General features: G+C 35.6%; 1 protein-coding gene across 4 annotated transcripts in view; it reads right to left on the bottom strand.

The window, feature by feature from the left end:
- Window positions 1-25,557, bottom strand: part of NPEPPS (aminopeptidase puromycin sensitive) — a 100,937-nt gene that overhangs the window by 14,492 nt on the left and 60,888 nt on the right. For all 4 annotated transcript variants that reach the window (XM_074224120.1, XM_074224123.1, XM_074224122.1 and 1 more), the window contains exons 13-17: window positions 23,023-23,132; window positions 12,801-12,864; window positions 8,888-9,027; window positions 6,752-6,886; window positions 5,002-5,221 (exon numbers count right to left, since the gene is read on the bottom strand). In XM_074224120.1, the coding sequence (XP_074080221.1) occupies window positions 5,002-5,221; window positions 6,752-6,886; window positions 8,888-9,027; window positions 12,801-12,864; window positions 23,023-23,132 (669 nt within the window). The remainder of the gene's footprint in view (window positions 1-5,001; window positions 5,222-6,751; window positions 6,887-8,887; window positions 9,028-12,800; window positions 12,865-23,022; window positions 23,133-25,557) is intronic.

Below are 25,557 nucleotides of genomic sequence, written 5' to 3'. Positions count from 1 at the left end.
GCTGTGGAGTTTGAACAAAGTACAAGGACTATTCCCTTTAATTTGGAAAAAAACAAACAAACAGATATCTTATTGTCTGATCTGGTTACCTCTGAGAATTCTGTTCTCTTTAAGGATATGATTTCTCTCTCATCACACCCAATTTGGATCAAGGTACAACATGGAAACAAAGTAAAGACTGACAGAGTGCTATCTGTGGGGTGGGGGTGGAGGGAGGGAAGCAAGATTGGAAGAAAACTGTAAAACTCAAATAATATTTTTAATAAAAATATAAAAAAAATTATTGGGATATCTAAAAGTCATGATTAGGAAAATAGGCTTGACCTCATTTTAAAAGAAATCTTACAGGAAAATTGCCCTGATATCCTAGAAGCAGAGGGCAAAAATAGAAATTGAGAGAATCCACTGATCTCCCCCAGAAAGAGATCTTAAAAAAAAAAAACAACAACCCCAGGAATATTATAGCCAAGTTCCAGAACTCCCAAGTCAAAGAGAAAATATTACAATCAGCCAGAAGGACACAATCCAAATATCATGGAGCTGCAGTCAGGATCACACAGGACTTAGCAGCAACTACATTAAGGGCTCATAAGGCTTGGAATATAACATTCTGGAAGGCAAAGAGCTTGGAATGCAACCAGGAATCAACTACCCAGCAAAACTAAACATCCTCTTCCAAGGGAAAAAGAGAAAAAAGGGGGAAAAGTCCTTTCAATAAACCAGGGGAATTTCAAATGTTCCTGTTGGAAAAAACCAGAGCTGAACAGAAAGTTTGACCTTCAAGTGCAAGACTCAGGTGAAGCACAGAGAGTGGAGGAGAAGGATAAAATATGAGGGATTTAATGATGATGAACTGCATGTATTCCTGCATAGAAAAATTATGCTGATGATACTTATATGAAACTTCTCATTTAATAGAGCAGGTAGGAGTTTTTATAGATGAAGCACAGGAGAGAGATGAATTTGAAGGTATAATATATTGTAAGGATGGAGTCAATAGCTAAAAGGGAAACACATTGGGAGTAAGGGAAAGGAGAGGTGGAATTTTTTTTTTACAGTAAGCTTTTGCAATGATATGGAAGAGGGTAAGGCGAGAAGAAATGAGGGAACCTTCACTCTCATCAGAAATGGTTCAGAGAGGAAAGAGCACGTGCACTCAATAGGGTATAGAAATCTAGAGTAAAAAGTAGAGTGGGGAAAAGAGAAAAGGGGGAATGTGGGAGATAGAGAAGAAGGTAGATCATAGGAGAGAATAGTCAGATATAACTCAATTTCTTTTTACTTCTTGCAAGGGGCTGGGATTGGGTGGTCTGTCTGGAACCATGGGGCCAGGTGGTTGCTGAGTCTTAGGGGTGGTATATGGGCTCAGGGACTCTTCGGTGGGGCCAGTGATCAGTCCGCTGCACTGCTCAGCTGCCCTACAGCAAATTTTAGAAGATGGACAGAGTGAAAGGAGAGAGAAAATATGATATATTGTAGTGGGGAGGAATGGATGGAAGGAATTAGAATCAGCAACAGCGGGAAAAATTTGGAAGTAACTTTTAAGATGGGCTTATCATAAAGAATGTGATTCCCTATGAGACGGAGCTGATTATCAGAACATAGAATGAAACATTTTTTTTCTCTTTACTTTATTTCTCATGAGGGTCTATATTTTTTTGGGGGGAGTGTTATGTTTACTCTTAAACAAGAATATTTTAGTAATGTATAAAAAACCATTACTTGTACAAAAATATTCATAGCAGCTTTGTTTGTTGTGGCAAAGAATTGGAAATTAATGTAAATGTCCTTCAAATGGGGAATGGCTTAACAAAATGTGGTACATGTATGGGATGGAACACTATTATTCTTTTGGAAGCCAGGAGGGATGGGAATTCAGGGAAGCCTGGAAAGATTTGCATCGACTGATGTTGAGTGAAATGAGCAGAACCAGAGTAACATTGTGCACCCTAGCAAAACATGGTGGTGACAACCAATCTTGATGGACTTGTTCATTCCATCAGTGTAACAATCAGGCACAATACTTTATTTTTCTTCCTTAAGGATATTATTTCTCTCTCATCACATTCAACTTAGATCAATGTATACCATGGAAACAATGTGAAGACTAACAGACTGCCTTCTGTGGGGGTGGGGGGAAGGAAGCAAGGTTAGGGGAAAAATGATAAAACATTCAAAATGAAATAAAAATAAATAAATAAACCCATCATGGAAGAAAGGTATAATAAGGGAAACAGAGCTGGGAGGGCCCTCAGAGATTAAAAACTCTAACATCTAATTTAGCCTCAATCATAGAAGCACTAAAAAATAGAATTGGGAATTAAGATGAAGTCCTTTCCTCTCCAAATCCAAACCTCACTCCAGATACAATTTCAGATAATATTATTATTATTATTATTATTATGAGACTTCTGGCCAAGATGGCAGAGAAGACAGGCATAGTTCTAAAGTCTCCTGATCTTTCCACATCTATCATACAAAACAAACCTCTTAAAAGAAATTCGACCCATAAAACCCAGAAAGAAAAGCCAGGAGAAAGAACATCTACCTCAGGATTTGTCTCCCCCAAAAGCATTAGACTCAGTCTGGGCTCAGAGGGAGGATCAGCCTCTGGTTCAGATTAACAGCTGAATTGGAACCGGGAGTCTGAGGGCCCAAGAGCTGGACCTGTTGGATCAGTGGTGGGACTAGACAGCAGGGGCTTGAGTCAACTAGGGAGCAGAGGCGCTGGTGTTAGTGCTGTCCCCCAGGAGCTTGCAGACAGGGCTGGGGGGGAGAGTTCTGGTGCAGGAGAGCTGCAGACACCATCCCTGGGCTCCTCTGGTCTGAGGAACTCTGAGTCCATGCCTCCATTACAGCTCAGACCTCTCCTGGGAACCAACAAATGCAAACTAATTTTGCCTCAAGCCCAGGTGTGTGAGCAGAAGAACCAGCCCAGCTGACAAATGCCCTCAGGCCAGGGTAAAGAACACCTCTGATTGAAGGCAAATGAATTCAATAACTCCTCCCTTCAAGCAAGGGGAGAAGGCCTCAATCAAGGTCACAGACACTCCAGAGAAAACAACCAACACCTCCTACTGGCCAGTCAGAGAAACTGCACTCAGTGAGTAAAGCCTTTAGTGGTCCCAAGCCCCTGTGAACCAGCTCCTCCCCAAGTCAAGGTCTTAGCAAAATGAAGAAGGGTCAGCGGAAAGGTGTATCCATAGAAAAATTCTTGGAAGGAAGAGACCTTAACTCAGAAAGACCTAGAACCTCTAAGGAGAATATGATCTAGTCTTCAGCACAGAAAGACTTCCCTGAAGAAATAAGGAAGGAGCTTAAAAATTTGGGAGAGACAATTAATACCTTGCAACAAGAAAACAAATCCTTAGAAAGTATAATTGGACAAATACAAAAGGAGAATAAATCTCTCAGATCCTCAATTGGACAAATACAAAATGAGAATAAATCTCTCAGATCATCAATTGGACAATTGCAAACTGAGAATAAATCTTTCACATCATCAACTGGACAAATGCAAAAAGAAAATAATTCTCTCAAAACCTCAACTGGTCAAATGGAAAGCTCTTTCAAAAGTAGAATTGACCAACTGGAAAAGAAGATTGCTTTCCATGGGCAGGTGGGGGGAGGGAAGTAAGATTGGGGGGAAAATTGTAAAACTCAATATCTTTAATAAAAATAAATTTTAAAAATATTATTATTACTACTTACAAAATAAAAAATCCAATAGAAATATTTTTATTTTCATTTCTTAAAATTGAAAAGAAAATCAATAAAATTGCAGATGACAGGAAGACAGATAAAAGTTGAAAGGAATGATGTGGACCAATATAACAATTTTCTGTAGAGCAGAGCTTGATATGAATTTATGACAATGATGACTAATCTTTTCAAAGAAGACTATGACAAGGACTACAATATCCAAGGAATTTGGATTTAACTGAGGGTTGTTGAATGAAGTCCCACCCTCACTTCTCCAGAGTTGGTGGGGTCCCAGGATCACTGATATGGATCGGGATTACTTGAGATGGCCCTGGATGTAGTAGGAGACTTTTGGTTTTTAAAGTTAGATCTTTCTCAGGTCACAGTTTGACTGAAAAAACATATCCATCCAGAGGCGATAAATAAAGCATTTATAGCAGCTAATCTAAACAATATGTCATTCCATCTATCAATCTCCAAGCAACTTCCAACGAGAAGGATGTTTCAAATGCTTCAAGAGAAACTTTTGACTTACTAAATATGGATTAATATCATTCAGGGTTAAAAACTATGTTAACGTGTACAAAAATATTTATAGCAGCCCTGTTTGTGGTGGCAAAAAATTGGAAATCAAGTGAATGTCCTTAATTTGGGGAATGGCTTAACAAACTGTGGTATATGTATGTCATGGAACAGTATTGTTCTATTAGAAACCAGGAGGGATGGGAATTCAGGGAAGCTTGGAAGGATTTGTATAAACTGATGCTGAGTGAGATGAGCAGAACCAGAAAAACAACCTAAACAGCAACATGGGGGTGATGGTCAACCTTGATGGACTTGCTCATTCCATCAGTGCAACAACCAGAGACAATTTTGGGCTATCTGCAATAGAGAATACTATCTGTATCCAGAGAAAGAATTATGGCTTTGAACAAAGACCAAGGACTATTACCTTCAAATTAGGAAAAAACCCGTTATCACATTATGTAATTTTACTATCTTGTACTTTATTTTTCTTCCTTAAGGATATGGTATTTATTTTTCTTCCTTGAGGATATGATTTCTCTGTCATCACATCCAACTGAGATCAATGTATAACATGGAACCAATGTAAAGACTAACAATGTCTTCTGTGGGAGGGTGAGGGGAAGGGAGAAAGAATGTGGGGAAATTGTAAAACAAAATAAATAAAATCTTTCAAAAAACAAATGAGTATAACAATCAAAAAAAAACTATGTTAATGTTGTCAATTTAAGTTAACCATTCTTAATTGTGAAATATAAGTATATATCCCCTTACCCTCTCCAGGTTTAGGATCCCAGCCCAGTCTCTCCCCTATTGGTGAAAAGACATCTTTCACAAATAGCTGGATTTCCTCATAGAAGTCTGTGTGGGACAAGAGAGTTGAGAGAATCCCCAGGTTACAGCTCAGGTCACTCCACACAGTATAATTGGGCTCATTCACAAAAGCCTCCATGACTTTTAGAACATCTACAGTGCTAATGATTCCAGCTCGAGCCTGAGAGAGAAAAAAATTAAAATTAATCTAATCTTCAAAAAGGATTATAACACTTAAGACAACCAAAAATGTTCAACATTATCTATTCTTGCAAGATGTCTATATTTGGAATTTGAAGTAAATACAAAGAGCAATTGCTAGAAGAAAAATACTACTATAGTATTAGTCTGAAAAACAGACAACATTCTAAAAAAATTGGGTAAAATTATTCTGTTTAGGATGAAAGAAAACTGATCAGTTTTGTTCAATCTGTTAAGTTCCTGAGGCTTTTATTTTTTAACAGAGGTTCTTTCAAAGCTAGACCATCCAAACTGTGTCAATTTTACCGTGTCCTTCATAAATCTGAGAAAAAAGTTGACTGAAATGCACTAAAGTACTCAGGGTTCTTTTAAACTCTTCTCTGCAAATTAGACAAATGAAATTAGGAAAAACCCAATTTCTACTGGAATAGTCAACTATACAAAGAGCCTATTCTCCTGAGATGGACCTGCTACTGGAATGAGCAGATTTGAGGTTTTGGGCTTCAAAGCTAATCTATGTTTATATAAAACGGGAATCCAAAACCAGTTATATCAGCAGGGGGCTGGGAAACTTCAAGATCCAAATTAAAAGAAACTTCATGCTGAGTCTAATACTTATTACAGGTATTCAGAATTATGAACTATCAAAAGCACCCAGAAATTACCTTTCACATGCCTGATTATTAAACTAAATAGCTCAAATTCAAATGTCATTTAGCACAGGACTTGGAAAAAAAAAATCAAAGCATAATTAGGGGAAAGCATCCCAAAACACCCACAAGAAAAATCTATCGTCTCTATTTTTTTATTAAGGTTTTCACAAGGCAATGGGGTTAAGTGGCTTGTCCAAAGCCACACAGCTAGGTATTTATAAGTGTCTGAGGCCAGATTTGAACTCAGTTACTCCTGACTCCAGGGCTGGCACTTTATCCACTGCGCCATCTAGCTGCCCCTATATAGTTTCTATTTTTTAAGACAATTATAAATAAAGCACTTTAAAAATCTCTGTAGGACAAACTATTCATCTATTCAAATAGGATTTCTTATATTAAAACAGAAAAGATTGGGGGCGGCTAGATGGCGCAGTGGATAGAGCACCAGCCCTGGAGTCAGGAGTACCTGAGTTCAAATCTAACCTCAGACACTTAGTGATTGCCTAGTATATAGGGCCTTGGGCAAGCCAATTAACCCCATTTGCCTTGCAAAAATCTAAAAAAAATAAAAATAAAAATAAAAAGATTAATCCCTCGACAGAGAAGCTTCCAAGGAAACAACTAAACACAGTTGCAGAATAGCAGCTTTGACTGCTGACAAAGAACTATTTTTGAAATTGTACAAGTTCAGTTGTATCATGCTAATTAATTACCAGCTGTATACCACAAAGATATTCTACCTCAAGGAAGAGCCAAGTGCTTTGAACTATAAATATGTTATTCATAAAATATTCTAATAGGAGCAAAATTCCTCAACCAACAAAGCTTATCATATCAGGAAAAAAGGAGATACTTACCAAAGAAAAAAGATCATTCTGTAGCCCAAGTCGGTCCACAGGAGGCAAAGAAAGATCTCGTATGCCTGGCAGCAAGCTCTCCAACATGGCAGAACTGTACTGAGTTCGATAAAATCCAACTGTTCCTAGGTTTAACTGGGGGAAAAAAATAAAAACAAATACAACATACTCATGCATGCATTCATATATGCACACACATATGCAGAGTAAAATTAAAAAGTTCCATTTGTTGTCAAGTCTACAAATCCACTTTTAGCCCAAGATAGTTCACATTTACATGGAAAGATAGCATGGAAGAGCTGATGGGGGCTTGGAGTTCATTAGACCTGGTTTCTAATTCTGCCTCTGACAGAGTGGTTGTTTGAAGCTGAACAATCACTTAAATTTCATAAGCCTCCCAAGGTCATTTCCAACTCTTTATGACTAAACAGAATTCAAATTTCAATCATTCTAAACAATATTAAATGTCTGAATTGGTTCAACTAATATTATATGCTGATGATTTTGTGTATTTCACGGAGGTCAATTGTTTCCTTAAAAAGACAAAGTCATGCTTGCAACACTGTAATTGTCTCTAACAATTTACTGTACTTGGTGGTAAGGAAACACCTTACTTCCAAAAAGGCTTGAAGATTTAGCAATAATTTTCCATAAGACTATATAGTTTTCTTTTCTCCTATGTTATGGATTAAAGGAGAATTCTCTAGATCAGTAGTTCTGAATCTAAGATCCACAATTAATTTTCAAAGATCTGCTAACTTGGATAGGGAAAAATTTATTTTAAAATTTAACTGGTTTCCTTTGTTGTGTATATATTTTATTTACATATTTAAAAACATTCTGAGGACATCTATAAATAGCAACAGGGTTAATAACAAAGAGTCAATGATACAAAAGTGCTAAGAACTCATTTCATTTTTAAGGTTAAGAATTATAAGGCATTATATACAGTCTGTTTGATTGAAATTATGTGACATAATTCCAATGGAGGCATCTTGAGGTGAAAAGATGATTACCTTACAGAATATTGAGTTTAAAAGCACTTCTTCCCCTATTCTAATTTATGAATGAGGAAAATAAGGCATTATTACGTAGCTCAAGCTGTGCCTCACCTAAGGTCATATGCTATCAAGTGGCAAAATTATTTTTAAGACAGGGATAAGACAGTCATGGCCTCAACCAAGAAAAAAAGACTGACAATTTACTTTGTTATTGTACTACCATCACTGTTGCCATCACTGCACCAGAAGGGAGGGAGAAGTAAGTGGCAAAAAAGAAAATGGGGTTCTCTGCTTGTAGTTTGATAACATTTAAATTCAAAGCTAAGATTTTTGAGCCTTAAAAAGGCCAAGGAGAGAAAATTGTTACTTTTAACCTCAGAAACTACCTACAAATCACTCTTCTTTCATACTTAACTCTAGGACCACTTTCAATGAGAGCAAATTTATCCCTCAATAAAAAGTTATGTGGTAGTCCAAAGCCAGTCCTACAGGCATATAATTTTCTCACTCTTTTTAGTATACAATGATGATCTTAAATACCATTCTCTTGTCTTTGTTATAAACTTCAATATTCCATTGCAACAGGAGTCAGAAAATCAAAACCTGATGTAAAACCTCGATCTTGATACTCTGACCATACTAACCATTAGTACACTCATAACCATTAGAAGTCCATAAATAAAAGTTAACACCCTGAAACCAAAAGAAAAAGTATCTACAAAATCAAAATGAGGCATTTTTCCATTCATAGATATAGATTAGGCAGAAAAAATTAAGAGCAAAGCATACAGTCTAAAAAACAACAACAACAAAACAGTACTCTCCCTCCCCAAGAAGGACTTTAGTTAAGCTGTGGTTGCTATGGGGATATACAAAAAGCTGTTCACAGTTCAAATCAAAAGCTGTTCCTGGGTTTACTGATGGGACTACTTGATTTTTTGGGCCTAGACTTATAAAATACAATATAGATTGTATTATCTGAGTTTTTTTTTTTAAGAAAGCTCTTGGAAAAAAAGACAGTGGTATAAGGCAGAATCAGTTTATAGGACTCAAAGAGAAAAAAGGAAACAAATCTAGCTGGAGCAAAAAGGTACATGCCTATTAAATGGAATACAAGTACTATAAACAAACTAACCTTTACCCACTGGTCAGGTTTAACATTTTTCAAAACCACAGTCATCTCTGGATTCTCCATCAAAATTTTCAGTTTGGCTTCATTAGGCTCATCACTGGTAGAAATTGTTATAGGAACCATCCACTGGGGACAATCCTCTCCTAAGCAAGACAATGACAAAAAAATGCTTTGAAGAAATAGCGTCTATATTCATAATCAAAAGGTATAAATCTACATAAGTGAGTTAATGGTTCATTTAAAGGGATGTATCTATTCCTGAGGCTTCCAGAATATCATCAATGCAAAAGAACAATACAGTAATAACCTAAATCCCTGGAAGACTGATTCACCTAGTAAAGCCAATTAACAGCTTACTCATTCGCATATTCATATTCAATAATTACTTTAACTCAGTTTTTCTCCCCTCCCACTCAACTTTCTCGAAATATAAAAATGACTATAGTTTGAAGATATAAATGTTATCCCAGATAACTGTTTTAATTCTTCAAATAGGGGAAAGGGTACATTCCAGAAACTATAGGTCATGTGACACAATCATAGAAACTAAGTTGGAAGGGGGACGACTGTCCACCCCTCCAAAACTATTCATCTAGTGTTTCCTGCTATTGATGAATAACAAAATTCTTAGTTGGATAAATTAGTAATATCATACATACATACATACTTAGAAAAGGAAATCAGGAAGAAGGAATAGGTTGGCCTGAGAATAAGTCATGCCAAATATTTGATTCCCTTTAGTTTTTGAATAAAAACAAAAAAGGAGATCTAAGAAATAAACTGTTGGGGCGGCTAGGTGGCGTGGCCCTGGAGTCAGGATTACCTGGGTTCAAATCTGGTGTCAGACACTTAATAATTACCTAGCTGTGGGGCCTTGTGCAAGCCACTTAACCCCATTTGCCTTGCAAAAACCAAAAAATAAAATAAAATAAAATAAAAAAAAACTGTTAACAGTAAAATGCAAATAAGCCTAGATTTCAGAAAGGTATTTGGGTAAACTTAATGACATTTTTGTGGACAAAAATGAAAACATAGACTACACAATAATAAAAACAGAAGCGTTCATAGAGCTCACTACATGACCAAATTCAAATTCAAAGTATGTTGATGTGTACCTGAGAGAAGCTCTTTAGTGATATGACACTAGGCTCTGGTCTCAGTTCTGTCCTGGTCAACATTTTATCAATGACATGGATGAAGCATAGAATGCATACTTAGCAAATTTGTGAACAAAGCTAGGAGGAACAGATAATACACTGGATGGTAAAATTAAGAGATAAAAAAGGATCTGGAGAGACAGAACAATGTTCCAAAACTAATTAGATGAAATTTAATAGGACAAAACAAAATCTTGTACCTGGGTAAAAAAAAATGGGTTGTTTAAATATCATAGGATAGAGAGACCTATATAACTTTTCTAAAAGGTTGAGAAGTCAACAGTGTAACATTAGTAAAAGTAGAGCATCCAGAACAAGGTATTGTTTAATACAACAGTCACATATACCATTCCGCATTGGCTAGGCAACCACAAGACGAGTTCTGTATGTAAAATCTAAAAAGGGATACTGAAAAAATGGAAGATCAAAATGGTGATCTGAAAATTATGCCACAGAAGGGACAGTTGAAGGAACTGGAGATATTTACTGTGTATAGTGAAGAGGAAAACAAGCAATTAATTCCACAACTATCTAGAAATATCTGAAGGAATATTTAAAAGATTAGTTTAAATTTTTTCAGTTCCACAAAGTTTTCTATAAAACAAAAACTGAGTACAACATCGGAGAGGAGTTTTCTAAAATAGAAAGGTACATCCTATCAAATACTGAGTTCCCCATCATTGGATATATTCAAGCAGAAGAGTAACTACTTGTTATTCAAAGGATTTCTATATATGGTATAAAGTTCAGCTAGATAACCTTTAAAATATCTTACAACTTTAAAAATGAGAAAATAAATTATATGGCCTAAGCCTCCCAGATGACTTTTGAAAACAAAAATTGGAAATTTTTTTTGGCTTCCCATACATTTCTTTAAACATAATCAAAATTTCTGAAAAACACAAGGGTGTGGGGCGGCTAGGTGGTGCAATGAATTAGAGCACCGGCCCTGGAGTCAGGAGTACCTGAGATCAAATATGGCCTCAGACACTTAATAATTACCTAGCTGTGTGGCCTTGGGCAAGCCACTGAACCCCAATGACTTGCAAAAAAAAAAAAAAAACAACTAAAAAAAATACAAGGATGTCTGTGCATGTGTGAGTGTGTGCATGCACATATGCATGTATGTGTGTAAGTCACAGTTAGCTTTGAATTCTGTCAAGAAGGCACACCTAAGAGGCAAATCTTTTGTTAATTCAGATAAATTGACTTTAGTCAATCAGATCATGCATTAAGGGACCAAATAAAAAGAGAAACATAGTGCACAATATACAGATAAGAGTGACTTAAATGAGATCTTTGCCATAAACAATTTAATTTATTTTGTAAAGGTACATAATTTTCATCTTGAACAATAATTAATCTCTTTCACAGTTATTAAGTCTGAAGAATGAGTCAATCCAACAAAGCTGGTAAACTTCAAATGAGACATTGGTTTTTTTTTTATTAAGTGTTAATGCTTTAAAAAAAAAAGTAAGCTATCATAGGAAATAAATTTCCTGAGTTTTATTTCTAAATCACTTCTTTTGCTTTATGTAGAGAAATTTAAGTAACAAAGCTATCTATACACATACTAGTATACACACACACACACACATACAAACTTATACATACACATACATGTATGCATAAATTTTTATTTATTTTGAATGGCACCTAGTTCAGTAAAGAAAATTAACAATTATATTCATTATATAGACTATCTCTCAAGCATGTAAAAACACATGTAGACCTCTCTTCATGTAAGTCCCCATTGTTTTCTAGCCCTTCCAACCTTTGTTTCCACAAATCTATGGAAAGCAGGGAAGCTATGAGGACACTCTACATTATGCCCCACTTTTTTTTTAATTTCTAAATCCAGAAATGTACACCCTAACAGCAACATGGGGGTGATAATCAACTTTGATGGATTCGCTCATTCCATCAGTGCAACCATCAGGGACCATTTGGGGTTCTCTGCGATCGAGAACACCATCTGTATCTAGAGAAAGAACTGCGCAGTTTGAACAAAGACCATGGACTATTACCTTTAATTTAGGGGAAAAAACCTGGTATCTTATTGTCTGAGTTTGCTATCTCTTATATGTTATGTTTCTTCCTTATGGATATGATTTCTCTCTCATCACATTCAATTTGGATTAATGTATACCATGGAAACAATATAAAGACTGGCAAACTGCCTTCTGTGGGGGGTGGCGGGGAGGGAAGTAAGATTAAAGGAAAAATTGTAAAACTCAAAATAAATAAAATCTTTAAAAAAAGCATGTGACCTTAAAATAAATAAATAGGTCTTCCTTTACTGTTACTGTTCATATGGAGTACATTCTGAAGTTATGTCCCAAACCTCCTTCCAATGCATAGGTGGATGGCAAATTACATTCCTCAAACTGAACTTGAATGCAACTCTCATTTGTATTTAATCTAATTATGTATTAATTGTAGTGTCATTCTTTTAAAAGGGAAAAAAATGGATCTAAAAATGTATTTCTTTAATGTAGAAATTTGTTAAACAATTGTACACATACAACTTTTACCATATTGTTTGCTGCTATGGGGAAGGAGAAGGGAAGGAATGGCGGTTGGTAGGAAAATATGGAACTAATAAACTTGGAAACAGATGACTGTTAAAAGTTACCTTTGTATGTATTAAGGAAAAAATAAATTTTAAAAAATTATCTCTTGTTAATTGACAAACTGCTGGTGCCACACACAATTATAAGCTATACTGATTAGCATGTACTTTTTCATCATCTGCTTACCACTATATGGTCCACTGGCAGAGAATTTCCTCTGGGACAACTTCAGCACTCTGTCATCTTCTACCTAAAATGCAAAACAAAGGCTATAGTAGTATTAACAGATTTTTTTTTACAATATTTCTGAGAAAAAGCACGTTATAATGTTAGGTCAATGTGCATTCAGTATTTAATGCAGTGACAATGCTTTGGAAACACAGAATAATACCTACAAACACAGAAATACATATGCAAAATACTCTTGATAATGCTGGGGATAGAAAGGGAAGGGGAAAAAAACCTGACCCAGTCACCTGACAGGATGAGAGAGAGTTACGATACAAGAATAGGTATGATCCTAATACCTGGGGAGGTTCAAATCAAGCACTCAAGGAAAATTTCAGTAGGAAGAAATGTTTTATTACTGAGAGATGAAGGCAGGCTTAATGCTTCAGGGAGTCAATGACCTTGGGAAAATAGGGGTTCTGAAAAGCAGAGCTGGGGAAGGAATGCATTCTAATGCTGGAGGATGGCTAGGACAAATGGAGATAGGGAGATGAGCAGAAAGGGAAGGAATGAGAAATAGGCCTAGATAGATTAGATTTATTTATAAAGACTATGGAGGATAGAAGACTCTCAAGTTGAGAAGACTAATTAGGAAAGTTATAGTAGTCAAGGCAAATGTCAAGGATAATTAGGATGGTCATTTCAGTAGAAGGGGGGGGGAATCTTACTTGTGGAGATTTCACAGGATTTGGTAAATTAATTGTTATGGGTTAAGGAATGTCATAATGATGCCAATGGATCAAGGAGGATAGTGGTATAATTTACAGGGAAATTAGAAAAGAGGAATTTTAGAGAAAAGATCAGCTCATCTTTGGATATGCTAAATTTGATGTCTAACTAATAAAAGTCAATTGGAAACGTCTAGACAATTAAAAATATATAACTGGAGTTTAGGGTAAAGATATACCCATACACAAATGAATGCATACATAGCGTGCACACACACACACACACAGACACACACACAGACACACACACACACACACACACACACACACACACACACACACACACACACACGTCACCTGCACAGAGTCAGTAATTGAATTGATGGGAAAAGATGAACCCACCAAGAGATAAAGCCCATCAATTAGTAATGCCTATTGCCAGAGTCTTTAAGGATATACATATTTAAGAAGCAAGAAGACAAAGACATAACAGGGAAGGAGAATGAGAAGGTATTGACAGGAAGAAAAACAGTTTAGAAAAGAGTCATAGATGCTTAAGGAAGGTGAAGACTCAAGGAAAGAAACCTAACAGTGCTAAATGAAGGAGAATGATCACAGAGAATGAGAATTGAGTCAGTTACTAGATTTAACAATTAAATAGTTTAAAACAATTAAGAGGTTATTAATAAGCAGATGCCAGCAGCAGTAGCAGCTTCAGGAGTTCTCAGTCCAGAGACATATGAATAATTGATGAACTGGTCAGAGATTACAGAAAACTGGGTTCAAATGGTGCTCAATACCAACTTTTACTCTCCATAAGCAGGTCCAGGGTACAGTTCAAGGTAGAAAGTAGTGCTTGTGGTTGTTCCCAAGGGTGGTGGAAGGACGTCAGTGGAAAGAAGTGCTAGCAGTTGTAGTTGTAATAGAACAGGAGACCAGGTTCATAGTTTCACAGCCAAGAGCTGCCTTAGAGCTTGCAGTTGCAGGGGAGCACAGACCTTTTCTGGATAAAAACCAAACCACTGACCAGCAGAGTAGGTGCTCCCAGTATCATTCCAGGATCTACCACTTTGGAAGCAGTAAAAACTACTGGACCACCAGACCTATAGGGGTCCACCAACAGCATGAAAAAAACCTAAAGTGATGACAGTGCTCCCTTAACCCAATATGAGCAGAGCTCAACTTCAACCTAAATTGCAAAGTCAAGAAATAGATTGCAAATGGGAGCAAACAACAATAAAAAAAAGAACTTGATGATAAAAAGTTACTGGTGGTAGGGAAGAACAAGACAATCTCAGAAGTTGACAGCAATGGTAAAATATCTACAACTTTCAAAGAAAAATGCTAACTGGACAACATGAATTCCTGGAAAACTTAAAAAAAGAAAATGAGTATTGGAGGAAAAATTTGGAAAATAGAATTTGGCAGATTGATAACAGAAGCACAAAAAAAATTTTGAAGAAAATCATAGCTTAAAGAATATAATTGGGGGCAGCTAGGTGGTACAGTGGATAGAGCACCAGCCCTGGAGTCAGGAGGACCTGAGTTCAAATCCAGCCTCAGATACTTAATAATTACCTAGCTTGGCCTTGGGCAAGCCACTTAACCCCATTTCCTTGCAAAAACCTAAAAATAATAATAATAATAATTGGCCAAATGGTAAAAAAGATACAAAAGTTCACTCAAGAAGAGAATTTCTTTTTTTCTGGTCTCTTGAAGGATTTTCTCCTTGACCTGATAATTTTGTAGTTTGGCTACAATATTTAAAATAGCTGGAAAAATTTTCAAGAACTGGTACTGAGTAAAGTGAGCAGAACAGAAGAACATCACACACACGAACAGCAACACTGGGTGATGATCAACTATGATGGACTTGTTCATTTCAGCAGCACAATAATCAAAGATAATTCTCAAAGGCTTGTGATGGAAAATACTCTCCATAGAAGAATCTGTGGTTTAAATATGGACCAATAGGGGTGGGGGGTGGGGGTAAGAGGGGAAAAAATGCAAAATTCAAAACCTTGCCCAAAAAAAAGGATTGTTGAAAACAACATTCCATGCAGTCAGAAAAACAAACAAATAAATTAAGTAAAATAAAAAAGTCTTAAAAAAAACAGAAGAGGTTGCAAAAAAAAAACCTAAAAAAAAAACAACAGAAGAGGTCCAGTGTAAAAAGGAATACAAAAGCTCACTGAAGAAAATAATTCCTTAAAAATTAAAAGCAAATCAAGTGGAAGCTAATGTCTCCCGAAGACATCAAGAAACAAAGTCAAAGGAATGGGGGAAAAAAAATCAAAGAAAAAATGAAACATCTCATTGGAAAAACAAATGACCTGGAAAACAGACTCAGGTGGGATAATTTAAATATCAGTGAACTATGTAAAAACCATGATCAAGAAATTATCAAGGAAAATTGCCTTAGATGCAACTAGGTGGTTCAGTGAATAAAGTACTGGTCCTGGAGTCAGGAGGACTTGAGTTCAAATCCAGTCTCAGACAATTAATTACCTAGCTGTGTGACCTTGGGCAAGTCACTTAACCCCATTGCCCTGCCAAAAAAGGAAAATTGTCTCAATGTTTTAAACTCAGTAAAATTAGCAATTAAAAGAATCCACTGATAACCTCCTGAAAGAGATTCCAAAATGAAAACTCATAGGAAATAAGTCAGATTTCAGAACTCCCAGATCAAAAAGAAAATATTGCAAAAATCTAGAAACAAACAATTCTAGTATCATTAAGTCAAAATCAGGATCACTCAAGATTTAGGTTTCACAATAAAGGAGCAGAGGGCACAGAATATGATGCTCTATAAAGGAAAGGAGCTAAGAATATATCTATCTAGCAAAACTGAGTAAAATTGAGCATTATCCTTCATGGGGGAAATGGATATTTAATGAAATAGAGGACTTTCAAGTATTTCTGAGGAAAAGAGCTGAATAGAAAATATGACCTTCAAACATAAGACTCAAGAAGTTTTAACAAGTAAACAAAAAAAAAAAAGGAAGCATAAGGGACTCAAAGTTATGCTATTTATATTCCTATATGGGAAAAATGATACCTGTAACTCCTAAGAACTTTTATCATTTTGGGTGCAGTTAGAAGTCCACATAAAGGGAATGTTTATGAGTCAATTATGTGAGAATGATATTTAGGGGAAAAAAGAAAAAAGAAAAAGAGTGATAAAGAGGGATGCCCTGGGGAAAGGGGTAGAATGGGGAAAATGTTCTCACACAAAAGAGGCACACAAGAAAGAACTTTTATATTAAGAGGGGAAGAATGAAGGAGGGGTGGCAGGCAAAGGTTGCACTCTCATCAGAGGGTAGAATATATATACATTCACCTGGGTATAGAAATCTATCTTTCCAAACAGGGAGACAGGAGGACAAAGGGCTAAGACATATTGGGTGGAGATGGGGGTTAGGATGAACAGAAGATGAAAAAAAGTAGGGCATAATAAGGGAAGCAATGATCAGATGCAAAACTGACTTTTGAGGAAGGGTAAGATAAAGGATAGAAAGAAGAAAATAGAATGGATGAAAATACAGAGTTAATATGTAAATATGTTAATATGTAAATATGAATGGGTAAAAATTACACATTAATAGAAATAGATAGCAAAATGGATTGAAAACCAAAATCCAAAATTATGTTATTTACAAAAGACACTTTTGAATGAAAGACACATACAGTTAAAATGAAGGACTGAAACAGAATTTATTATGCTTTAGCTGAAGAAAAAATGTAGGGAAAGCAATTATGACCTCAAATTAAGCAAAAACAAAACAGTCCTAATTAAGTGATAATCCAAGAAACTAAATTTTGCTAATAGGGGTGCCATAAACAATGAAGTAATAATAATAATAATAAAATTTTTACAGCAAATTTCTCTGATAAAAACCTCATTTCTCAGATATAGGAAAGAATCAACTTTATAAATATAAGAGTCATTTCCCCAATTGATAAATTGTCAAATGAGCAAGCATTTTCAGAAGAAAAATCAAAGCTAACTAAAGTCATATAAAAAACTGTTCTATCACTATTGATTAGAGAAATGCAAATGAAAACAACTCTGAGGTACCTCCTCACACCTATCATAAATGCCAGAAAAGATAGAGAAAATAGGTATGCTAACAAACAGCTGTAGTCTGAAGGGTTATCAAAGCATGGATACCCTTTAACTCAACAGTACTTTTAGTAGGTCTGCACCCCAAAGAAATTAAAAGGAAAAAAAAGGGCAAAGGACCTATATGTACAAATCTCTTTATAGCTCCTATTTTAGTAATGACAAGAACTGGAAATTGAAGAAATGTCTATCATCTAGGGAATAGCTAAACAAGTTGTAGCATATTCCTATGCTCTAAGAAATGCTGAGGTGGAGGCAGCTAGGTGGCGCAGTGGATAGAGCACTGGCCCTGGAGTCAGGAATACCTGAGTTCAAATCCGGCCTCAGACACTTAATAATTACCTAGCTGTGTGGCCTTGGGCAAGCCACTTAACCCCATTTGCCCTGCAAAAACCTACAAAAAAAAATGATGAGGTGGTTCTAGAAAAACATTCAAGATCTATATGAACTGAGGCAAAGTGAAGTAACTGTGAGATAACTCTGCACAGAACAGTAGTAACATTATTGTAATGAAGAACAACTAAGAAAGACTTGGCAACTCTGATCAATAAAACAATCCAAGACAATTCCAAAGGTCACATGGTGAAAAAGGATTTCCACCTCTAGAGAGAAATGATGAACTATGAGTACAAACAGAAACATAACTTTCTTATCTTATTTTTTGTTTTTGCAATGCGGAAATGTTTCTCATGATTTCATATTATTTAACTGATATAATTTTGTTTGCCTTCATATTGTGTGGAGGTGGGAGAGGGAGGGGAAGAATTTGAAACTCAATTTAGAGACACTTAAAAAAATAAAAATTTTTTGGAAAAGGTTATTCGTGAACTTTTGAATAAAGCAATTTCAGTATTGTTAGGAACAGAAGATTATGTGCAAATAGCTAGCTATCATTTATTCTTTAAACTGCAAAGTGCTAGATCTGGCACACCTAAGAAGAAAGGAAACCTAAGAAAAAAATGACAGTACTCAATGTGTCCCTCTAGACTAGAAGTGTCCAAACTGCAACAGCTCTGTTCCATTTAAGCAGCCCTTCACATTTGTAGGTAGTGCTTGCAGATAGTGTGAGTTGCACTGCATTCATAAATAGGTATTGAATGTTGTATGTAGCCCTTGAGGAGTTTTAATTGCGGGATGAAACTCAGAAGAGCTAAAAAGATGGACACCCCGACCCTAGACAGGCAATGAATTTCTCAAGTGTTCAGAAAGGTTATATACATTCAAAGGGCTAATCAATTATAAAAGAAAAACAGTTTTCTTTTTTTAATTTTATTTATTTAAAGCAATAAGATTAAGTGACTTGCCCAAGGTCACACAGCTAGGCAATTATTAAGTGCCTAAGAATGGATTTGAACTCAGGTCCTCCAAGGTTGATACTCTATGCACTGCACCACTTAGCTGCCCCCATAGTTTTCTTTGTTAAGGAACTAAGTAGAAAAACAAGAAGCGTATAAAGTAGATAAAAATTTGGATTCAATGTACCAAAACTAAACTTAAGGATTCTATCCTATGCGGAAGGATACTTTTCTTTACATGATCGACTGTACAATAACATGACAGACTGGTTATACAGACAAGATATTATTTAACTGATATAATTTTGATATTTGATATTGAAAAACCTGAAACAGCATCAGTAGAATCTTATGAGCAGGGGCAGCTAGGTGGTGCAGTGGATAGAGCACCAGCCTTGGAGTCAGGAGTACCTGAGTTCGAATCTGGCCTCAGACACTTAATAATTAACCTAGCTGTGTGGCCTTGGGCAAGCCACTTAACCCCATTGCCTTGCAAAAACTTAAAAAAAAAAGAATCTTATGAGCAGTTCATAAATTTTACTAAGTGTAGTTTGAAAAAAACTTCCGAGTCTATTTGTAAGAAAGGGAAAAGCCCCCCCCCCCCCCCATAATATCTAAAGAGAACGTTTTCTTCAATTAAGAATTGGGACTGTTCACCTAGGGGAAAATAATGTGTGAACAATTAAGTTGGCTTGAAGTGTTTTATGCAATTACAATTTATATATAAAAAAATTAAGTCCAAAAAAGAAAAAAAAAAGGAAGAAAGAAGTCAAGTATCTGTGCTCCTGAAAGGATAGCAAAAAAGCAGACATGAAATAAAGTCAGGAAAAGATTTCTTATTTGAATATATACCATAGAAGTTATCACCACAAAATGCTGAACAGATTCAAGAGCTAGGAAATATTTAAGGGCATTATTTGTGACAAAAATGAGATAGGTGATATTTCTGGATCGACTGACAAAAAGAATATATTTTTTTAAGAGCTGTAAAGCTAAGGAAAAAGATGAATGATGAAACAATGACCTTCTTAATGCTATCAAAAGAAAACTGAGTCAGGCAATATGCTTTTCTTAAGTACCTACTATGTACCAGGCACTGTGAGCTTTCTATTAGATAGTTCTTGCATTAGATAGTAAATTCACATTATGCAAATTCAACTTTAAGGAAATAATCTATAGAATTATGAAAGAAATACTCTTTCCAACAACACACATAAATCAACTTTTCTCATCAGTACTGTTTTCTCTCTCTGCTCAGTGTTACGAGCTTTACCCCCTCATCTCCCCCAAAAATCCACTACATGAAAGCAGAAGGATGGACATGGGGAGAGACTATAACCCCAGCCAGAGTGACTAGATTTGGGAGGAATAGGAGTTTGCCAAGAGAGAAGACCTTTGCCCTGCTCCACCCACCCTCCTACTGTTCTTCATGCTTCCAAGCTCATGTTCTGTGTTGTTTGTCCCTGGCCCCACATGTTGCCCATCTGCCCCTACATGTTCTTCCTCCTACCTCGAGCCAGACCCCATGTGACTGGCCCTGACACCCAACACGCTCCTCCTGCTCTCACTTCTCTGCCATGTCCTCTACTTGTCCCTGAATCATGTATCACTGTTCCTGTCTCACCACCTAACTGTTCCCACCCCCCACAACAACTGCAGATAAAATCACACTAGATAAAAATCTCTATATAGACATCCACAGAAGTCATATAAAGTGAGGCCTTCATACTGAATTTGTAGTAAAGGACCCATTCCTAACAGTGTGAGACCAAGGCACTTATCTTTCCAGATCTCAGGACCATGTGTTTAGAGCTAGAAAGAGTCTAAGAGATCATCCAGTCCAATTTCTTAATCTATAGAATGAAGGAGTAGTATCAGAAAACTTTTGAGGTCACTTTTAGCTTTACATGTGTCATCATCGAACAACAACTGATTGTCCACAGATTGACCACAATAAAACATACTCATCATAAACAGTCAAATGTCCACTGACATTTGTCCACTGTATGCAAACATTTGGGGCATAAAGTCAAAATTTTAAATTTGTCACTTGCTGATCAAACCTTATGCAGATTATTTTACCATTCTTCTGCTTTACTTTCCTCATCTATATAATAGTGCTTCCGTAGTATTAGGAAAGGAATATTAAAAATGATCAATCATAAAGGACAATATAAATAAATTTCCTTCACCTCTAAACCATATGAAAGGGTCAAACTAACTTTAAAAAAAAATTTGGGTTCATTTATATCCAAATAACAAGAAGAAAGCAAACTATCCAATTTTCCATCTTTCAGAAGAGGAACATTAATTTGGCATTCTAAGAACAAAAAGCCTTGGAGATATATAATTAAAATTTTGCTAATGCAAGAAACAGAACAACAGTAGATGAAAATAATAATGGCTTTTGTCTTAGTAGATCTCTCACTGCCAATAATTAGCAGTATGACACTGATCTTTGGGTCTCAGAGACATGTCATATTTTACAATTTTTTTTAACACAAGTATAATCTGCTAAGCTGATAGACAGTCACTACATATAATTTTCTTTTTTAGGTTTTTGCAAGGCAAATGGGGTTAAATGGCTTGCCCAAGGCCACACAGCTAGGTATACTACATATAATTTTGAAATAGGAATCTCACATAGCTCACTAAGCATCTCTAGGCTGTAAAATGAGGACTAGATATATAACTTTTAAGTTCTCATCTAAGATCCTATAGTTCAGGGTTCTTATTTTCAACCAATCACTTATCTTAAATGATGCTTTTATTCTTGCCAATACTGCAAAATTTTACACACTTTGAAATTAAATGAAATTAAATGAACTTTAGAATTTTGCCATCAACTAAACTGTAGCAGTCATAAACTGATATCCCTCCTAAAATAGTTAAGATATGTATAATTCGCCAAGGCATGTTTAATTAAGGATCTATCTCTGCTCTACCTACAAAAGGAATGCACCATGTATTTCCTTAGTTTCACAATTTAAAGTGCATCAATAATTCATTTCTTAAAAATAATACAATTTAAAGAATTGGAAATGAGAGACTATCCAAAATGATGGAACATCATTCTTCTATAAGAAATCGTGAGGGACAGGACTTCAGAATAGCCTGGAAAGAACTGCATGAACTGTTGCTGAGTGAGGTGAGCAGAACCAGAAAAACAGTAAACACACTAACAACATTAGGTGATGATCAACTATGATGGACTTGTTCATTTCAGCAGTAATATAATCGAAGACAAAAGATCTATGATGGAAACTATCATTCACATCGACAGAGAAGAAACATAGTTTAAATGCAATTAAAAGCTTACTATACTTTCACATGATTAATACAGATAAACGTTTAACATAGTTATACATGTATAACCTAAATTAAATGGCTTTCTATTCAAGAGGGAAAGGCGGAAAGGAGAAAAATGTGAAACTTGAAACCTTATCAAAAAATGATTTTGAAAACTATTTTTGCATGTAATTCGAAAAATAAATAAAATATTTTGGGGAAAAACAATGCAATTTAATTTTATCAGTTCTAAATTGTCTCCATCCCATTTCTCAATCTCTCTCTCTCTCTCTCTCTCTCTCTCTCTCTCTCTCTCTCTCTCTCACACACACACACACACACACACACACAACACACAGAGAGAAAGAAGGAAAACAAAATAAATTACAAATATGTATTAGCCAAGTGCTTCCAACTACACTCTGAATCATCTCTCTATCTGAAGGAATGTTTATTAGAGGTGCTCTGGAACTGTGCTTTAACAGACAGTAAGGATAGATGAACAATTTTCAGTTTTGTTGGAGGTTAACTCACACTTCAGTGTCACTCCTTGAATTCAATGAATTGCCTCCAAAATACCACAAGATTAGATGACAGTATGGTTACAATGTCAAATATCAATCCAAGTGAAATAACAATTTGGCATATATGTAAATCAAAAAGAAGAATCTAAAAATAGATATGACTTAGCTATCATCTACAAACTTCAATTAAAGATATCAAGTAGCATTATAATAAATCTGTTAACATTCCACTGGGTAGTCTTACATGGAACAAAAAAATAATGCTGGATTTTGTCAATTTACCTGTTCTGTGTCCACATAAATGAGTGGAAACCCCATTTGTTTGGTCCATGTACTCATCACGGCTGCAATAGGTTTTCCACTAGCATTTTCTAAACTTTCCCAAAGGTCCTCTGCAAAAGAAAGATAACCAATGAAAAAGGTCTCTATGATTCCTTATGCTGAACAAACCAAAAATTAAATCTCCAGGCCATATCACAAAGACTTTAAATTTGGTTCCTTCTAGGCTGCCTTCTATTATAAAAATCAATCACTTGTTTTACATTAAGAGATTAAGCCTTCATTAAAGCTACCAACAGCACTAAGTGAATGCCAATGTATTTGAATAGCCAAGTTTTCATTTTATTATAGTGGTGTAAGCATAGTTAATACTTTCTTGTGCCAATATCTGTTATAAAGATATTATATTTCTACTAAAAATTATTTACTTTCACACACCAAAACAAATGATAAAAGGAACAATTTAATGTTTAAATAGAAAGCAGTTAAAATTCATTAATAATTCTCTTCATTATTTCTTTTCTATTTATCTTTTCTGGGGGTTAGGGAGGATGAGGGAGGTCTAACAGAGGTCACTGTTAACCTCTGAGAGAGAAGCTTTAGCAAATTTTAAGAGTTTTAATAATAGAACATAGAACAAATGCAAGCTCTTTTTGAGTAGTTCAATCAGGAAGAAAAAACAGTCTTAAAGTAGGAAAATGATATTATTGGGAACAATTGGTACAGTTTTCAACAATGAGCTTTAAGAATAAAATATTAACTTAACCTAACTGATCATTATGATAGGCTGAGTACATGCCATTGTGATGTGTTAATAATATACTTCATGAAAATAATCAATGAACTAAACAATTTGTCAGGTTGTTTTACGATTAACACATGTATAATCTGCCAAGCGGCAAATTTTAGCCATGATAAATAGTGATTTGTGAGACATAAATGTCTAGATCAAAAGACTATAAGAGACATCCTATGCCAGGAATCTATTTAAGATACTCCTTGCTTGCTCTTTTTGTAGTGGCAAAGAAATTGGATATTGAGGGGTTGCCCATCAATTGGACAAGGGTTGAACCCAAGTTATGATATATGAATGTGAAGAAGTACTACTGTTCTCTCAGAAATCATGAGCAGTTAGACTTCAGAAAAGCCTAAAAAGACTTGCATGAACTGATGCTGAGTTAAGTGAACAAAACCAGTACAACAGTGTACACTATAACATTAAGCTGCATTAACAACTAATAACACTGATTAACTGCATTAATAATTAATAACACTAATACATTAACTGCAACATATAAGATAATCAATCATGAAGGACAGACACATCTCTCAGAAATTCAGTGATCAAAGACAATTCAGAGACCTGTTATGGAAAATGCCATCCACATTCAGAGAAAAAGCTATAGAGTGAATGCTGAGCAAAGTATACTAAGTTCACTTTTTAAAACTTCTTTTGATTTTTTGTTTTTTTAAATAACAGAATTTTCCCTCTTAGTTCTAATTCGCCTTTCATAACATGACTAATTTGGAAATAGGCTTGTATATGTACAAACTATACCAGATTATACACTGCTCAAGATTACAATCAGTGAGACAGTGAGATGAGAGTCACCAATTTTGGCCAGTTTTCTTAACAAACTCCCTTCCATAATAAACTACTATAACAAGAAAATACACCAAACTCAGGGCAGCTAGGTGGTGCAGTGGATAAAGCACCGGCCCTGGAGTCAGGAGTACCTGAATTCAAATCCAGCCTCAGACACTTAATAATTACCTAGCCCCATTGCCTTGCAAAAACAAAACAAAAAAAAAAAACACACAACTTAAATATATACCAAACTGAATAGTCATTAGAAAAAGCAAGAGAAGGTGTGAGCCATTTTTCCAGAAAAGGGCAGCTTAGGAAGATAGACAAGAGAGGTCTACAGACACTGGAATGAGAATGAACCAGAAGGCACCACAGTAGTGTTAAGCAGCACAACACAGAACCCAGGAACATAAGAGGAATGAACACCTAGGCCTTAGAGGTCTCAAGGTAGCCAGTAGAAGCTCTGAGAGCAGAAATGGTGGGGAGGGGGTGGGAAAGAAAAGAATTCTCCCTAGAACACATCACGTTGGAAACCCTGAAATGTAAGCCCTCAGACTGAGCTATGAAAGCAGCAGAAAAACATAAAAGTTCACATACATATAATACCCAGAAGTGAGCAAAGATCAATACTAACAAAGTTCAAAGCGAAGAAACAGACTAGAAAAATGTACAAGCAACAACAAAAAAAACAAAACAAAAAAAAACCTATTAAAAAAACTGTCATGGTGACAAGGGAACTTGAGGACAAATACAAAAGACAGTAATTTGAAAAATCTACAAGTAAAGCCCACTCCCAAATTTTTTTTTTATTAATTAATTAATTAAGCTGCTGTTCGGGCACAACCCTGAAAAGATATAAATAAGTTTTTTAAGCAGAAAAGATTTAAAAATCAAACAAAAGTGAGAGGAAAAATTGAGGAAAAGAAGAGCTATGTAAGATCATCAAAAGA

The sequence above is a fragment of the Macrotis lagotis genome, chromosome 2 (genome assembly GCF_037893015.1).
Source record: "Macrotis lagotis isolate mMagLag1 chromosome 2, bilby.v1.9.chrom.fasta, whole genome shotgun sequence".
NCBI classification, from domain to species: Eukaryota; Metazoa; Chordata; class Mammalia; order Peramelemorphia; family Peramelidae; genus Macrotis; species Macrotis lagotis.
Note: the sequence above shows the minus strand (reverse complement) of the source record. Positions and strands in the feature narration are given on the sequence as shown.